The following is a 4,538-nucleotide window of genomic DNA, read 5'->3' as shown; positions in this document are numbered from 1 at the left end:
AACGAGATACGGGCATTATGAGTTCATGGTGATGTCATTTGGACTTACAAATGCCCTCAAGCTTTTATGGACCTCATGAACCGAGTCTTCAAGGAATATACGGATCAGTTTGTCATTGTATTCATAGATGATATATTGATTTATTCTAAGACAGAGGAGGAACATGAGGAGCACTTACGCTTGACCTTGCAGCGACTAAGAGAACATCAATTGTATGCCAAGTACAAAAAATGTGAGTTCTGGTTGTCCGAGGTTGCATTTTTGGGCCACATTGTCACTAACGGGGGAATAAAAGTAGATCCCGCCAAGGTTGCTTTGCGATGAAAGAATGGCCTAGACCAAAGACCGCCTCGGAGGTTCGAAGCTTTTTGGGTTTAGCGGGCTATTATAGAAGGTTTGTTGAGGGGTTCTCAAAGATAGCCACACCCTTAACGAATTAACTAGGAAGAATCTAAAATTTTCCCGGTCGACAAGTGTGAGCAAAGCTTCCAAGAGTTGAAGAATAGACTTATCTCAGCACCAATCCTCAGTTTACCAACAGAAGAGGGACAATTTGCGGTATATTGTGATGCATCTAAACAAGGGTTGGGTTGTGTTCTAATGCAAGAAGGGAAGGTAATTGCTTACGCTTCAAGGCAATTAAAAGAATACGAACGAGAGATACCCGACACATGACCTAGAGTTAGCGCGGTGGTTTTTGCACTAAAAATGCGGCGTCATTATCTCTATGGAGTGAAATGTGAAATCTACACCGATCATAAGAGTTTAAAGTACTTTTTCACCCGGAGAGGGAGTTAAACATGAGGCGAGAGGAGATGGTTGGAGCTAGTCAAAGACTACGGCTGCGAGATAATGTACCATCCCGGTAAAGCCAATGTGGTAGCGGATGCATCCCGCAGAGGTCCGGACTAGTTTCCACTTTACAAGGAGTATCAAGGGAATTAGTGGAAGACATGGAACGAGCCGGTATAGAGTTTATTACGGGCCAACTTGCAAAGGTCACACTTCAATCCACTTTGTTAGAAAGAATTAAGGAGGGCGGACGACGGATCAAAAGCTCGATGAACTAAAGCAAGAAATTTTGAATAGTAACGCCAAAGATTATGAAATATCAGACACGGGATTAATTCGGTTCAAGGGACGAATTTATGTGCCCGATAATGATGAGCTCAAGAAGGGGATATTGGTAGAAGCTCATACTACACCTTATTCGGTTCATCCCGGGACCACTAAAATGTACCATGACCTAAAAGCATTGTATTGGTGGCTGGTATGAAAAAGGATGTAGTTGAATTTGTGGCCAAATGCTTAACATGTCAACAAGTTAAAGCAGAGCATCAAAGACCAGCGGGATTGTTACAACCACTGAAGCTCCCTGAATGGAAGTGGGAAGAGATTTCCATGGATTTTGTGACTGGGTTACCTAAGACTACAAAGCAGCATGACGCCATTTGGGTAGTCGTCGATAGGTATACAAAATCGCCCATTTTCTACCGATACGCATGACTTACTCCATGGACCATTTTCTTGAACTTTATGTGAATGAGATTGTGAGATTACATGGGGCACCGTATTCTATTGTTTGTGATCGAGATGCTCGGTTCACTTCGTCTTTTGGGAAAGCTTACGAGAGAGCAATGGGAACTCGATTGAAGTTCAAAGATCGCATATCATCCGAGAGATGATGGTCGAGAGAGAACAAATCGAGATCTTGGAAGATATGTTGAGGGCATGTGTGATAGATTTCCAAGGATCATGGAGCAAATACCTGCCTTTGATTGAATTTTCTTACAACAACAGCTATCAGTCTACTATCGGGGTAGCACCCTATGAGATGTTGTATGGAAGAAAGTGCAGTCTCCACTTGCATTGGGATGAGTTGGGAGAGAACAAACTCCTAGGGCCGTGATGCGAGTTCAAGACACCAACGAAGCTATTCGGAAGATCGGGGCTAGAATGATCACGGCGCGAGCAGAGACGTAAATCTTATGCAGACCTGAAGCGGAGAGACATTGAGTTCAAAGTGGGTGATCATGTGTTTCTTCGAGTGACACCACGAAAAGGACTCTCGGTGAAGAGATTTGGCAAGAGAGGGAAACTAAGTCCCAGATATGTTGGTCCATTTCAGATATTGGATAGAGTGGGCAGTGTAGCTTATAGAATAGCTTTACCGCCATCATTATCTGGGGTGCATAATGTATTTCATGTATCTCAACTCCGGAAATATGTGTCAGACCCATCGCATGTTTTGAGCTATGAAACACTGGGTTTGCAGGAAGATTTGTCCTACAATGAACGTCCGGTGAAGATTCTTGATCAAAAGGATAGGATTTTGAGAAATAAGACAATTACCCTGGTGAAAGTCCTATGGAGAAACAGTGTGGTTGAGGAAGCTACTTGGGAGCTTGAATCTGATATGCGAGAACAATATCCAGAATTATTTGAGTAAAATTTCGGGACGAAATTTTCTTTTAGAGGGGGATAATTGTAATATCCGCTAACCCCGAAAGGGTATTTTTGTAATTTTATTTAGCTGAGAGTATTTTTTTTTGTTACATATTTATGGATTTAAATATGTATGGGATTATTTTTATGATAATATAATATTTGATTTTATTGGCATGTGCATAATGCCTAATAGATACATATGTGTGGATATTGTTATATTATTATTATTATTATTATTATTATTATTATAATTATTATTATTATTATTATTAATATTATTATTATTATTATTATATCGTATTATTATTATTATTAATATTATTATTATTATTATTATTATTATTATTATCATTATTATTATTATTATTATTATTAATATTATTAACAGTTATATATATATATATATGCTATACGTATACGAATAAAACCGAACCGAACCTAACGCCTATTTTGGTGGAATGGGAATCGCTCCACTTCGGTTCAATGCAATATTTTGCTTGGGTTTAAACACGATAGAAATTAGGTTTTAAACTCTATTTTCGTTCACCCAAAACAGAGAACCAACGAGAGAGAGAGAGAGCACGTATACGGCGTATACGGTACCGAAAACTTTCGTTTCTTCAAGCGGAGTGAAACCTGGGTGAACGTGGGGGTTTGGGATCACTTATATACGACCTAAGGAAGCTTTTTAACGTGGTATAAGGGGCGGAAGTCGTCGTTTTGAGATTCGCCATTTTTGAAGCTTCAAAGGTGCGGCTTAGTTACGGACTCGAATTCGAACGTGTTTAAGCTTGTTCTTGGGTCAAGGGAGGTTATATTTGAGTGCATGGGACCCTAAGGATTGTTTTTGACGTAAGAAAACGAAGCTTTAACGTCCAAAACGAAAATCCAAAATTTTGACTCCATTAAAGGCGGTACACCGCCAACGAAGAAGACAACCCCGATCTGCCTTCTCGGACCATTTTTCTTGATCGTTTTGAGGTCCTGAGCATTGTGGAGAGCTTCCCCAATCGAAAGGACGCTTCAAGAGCCATCGGAGACAAAGTTACACTTTACGGCGACGAACCGACGAGAACGCGGCGACCGCGTTCTGACCGTTTCGAGGTGTTTTTCTTAGATATTTTTGTATATTTTGATTCCTTATTTTATTCTAAGGTGCTTGGTGAAGTTTCATAATTTTCTGAATTTATTTGGAATTATTGTGAATTATTTAGTATAATTCATAGATTAATTATGAAAAATACTTAGGTTGCTCAGAAAAATCTAAATATATTTTATATGATTAGTTATGAGATATAAACTATTGCAAAATTGGTAGATTCGAATTTCGGTTAATTTTGTATTTTTCATGAATTATTTGTGTTATTTATTAAATTAATTATGAAAAATACTTAGGTTGCTCAGAAAAATCTAGATTAATTTTATTTGATGGACTATGATATATAAACTGTTATAAAATTGGTAGATTGAATTTTCAGGCGATTATGTATTTTTCATGAATTATTGATGTTATTTCTTATTTAAATTATGAAAAATACCTAGGATGCTTAGAAAATTCAAAGAAAATTATTTATGACCTATTACAGATTATAAAGTGTATTAGAAGAGTTAGATTCGGTTTTTAATCAATTTTGGTATTTTTCATGAATTTACTTAATTAATGCTTAAGTTAATTATGAAAAATAGATAAGTGTTGTTAAAATAGTAAAATGTATTTTTGAAATACCATTTACTGCCTATGATATCAAAAGGAATAGGTTTTATGATTTATTAGTTGCTGTAGGTATTTATTATAATTATTGGTGATTAATTAACTATTTATTTGGAGTTTAATAAGAATAAATAGTATTTTAGTAAATTTTACGTAAAGATGTGTTGTATGAATTCATGTTTTACGTTAAGAATGTTTGTTTGAGTCCATGCAATATGTTTGTGTGAATCAAAATAATAAATGCTTATGTATGGTGTGTCATGCAAGTGAAATGGACTATGTGTTACGTATTTTTACGTAAGTTTACGTATGAGTTTAGAGATTCATACTTGAATGTATTTTGAGTGTATTGTTGTGTTAATGAATGTCTAGGATCTTG

At 36.7% G+C, this 4,538-nt stretch overlaps 1 protein-coding gene across 1 annotated transcript; it reads left to right on the top strand.

The window, feature by feature from the left end:
- The first annotated feature begins 1,272 nt into the window (after nt 1-1,272).
- LOC133034537 (uncharacterized) lies at nt 1,273-2,449 on the top strand. Its single transcript, XM_061109640.1, has 2 exons — nt 1,273-1,455; nt 1,976-2,449. The coding sequence occupies exons 1-2, from the start codon at nt 1,273-1,275 to the stop codon at nt 2,447-2,449; spliced, it is 657 nt and encodes a 218-aa protein (XP_060965623.1).
- The last annotated feature ends 2,089 nt before the right edge of the window (nt 2,450-4,538 follow it).

The sequence above is a fragment of the Cannabis sativa genome, chromosome 2 (genome assembly GCF_029168945.1).
Source record: "Cannabis sativa cultivar Pink pepper isolate KNU-18-1 chromosome 2, ASM2916894v1, whole genome shotgun sequence".
In the NCBI taxonomy this organism is placed as follows: domain Eukaryota; kingdom Viridiplantae; phylum Streptophyta; class Magnoliopsida; order Rosales; family Cannabaceae; genus Cannabis; species Cannabis sativa.
This window is presented reverse-complemented; position numbering and strand designations above follow the sequence as displayed.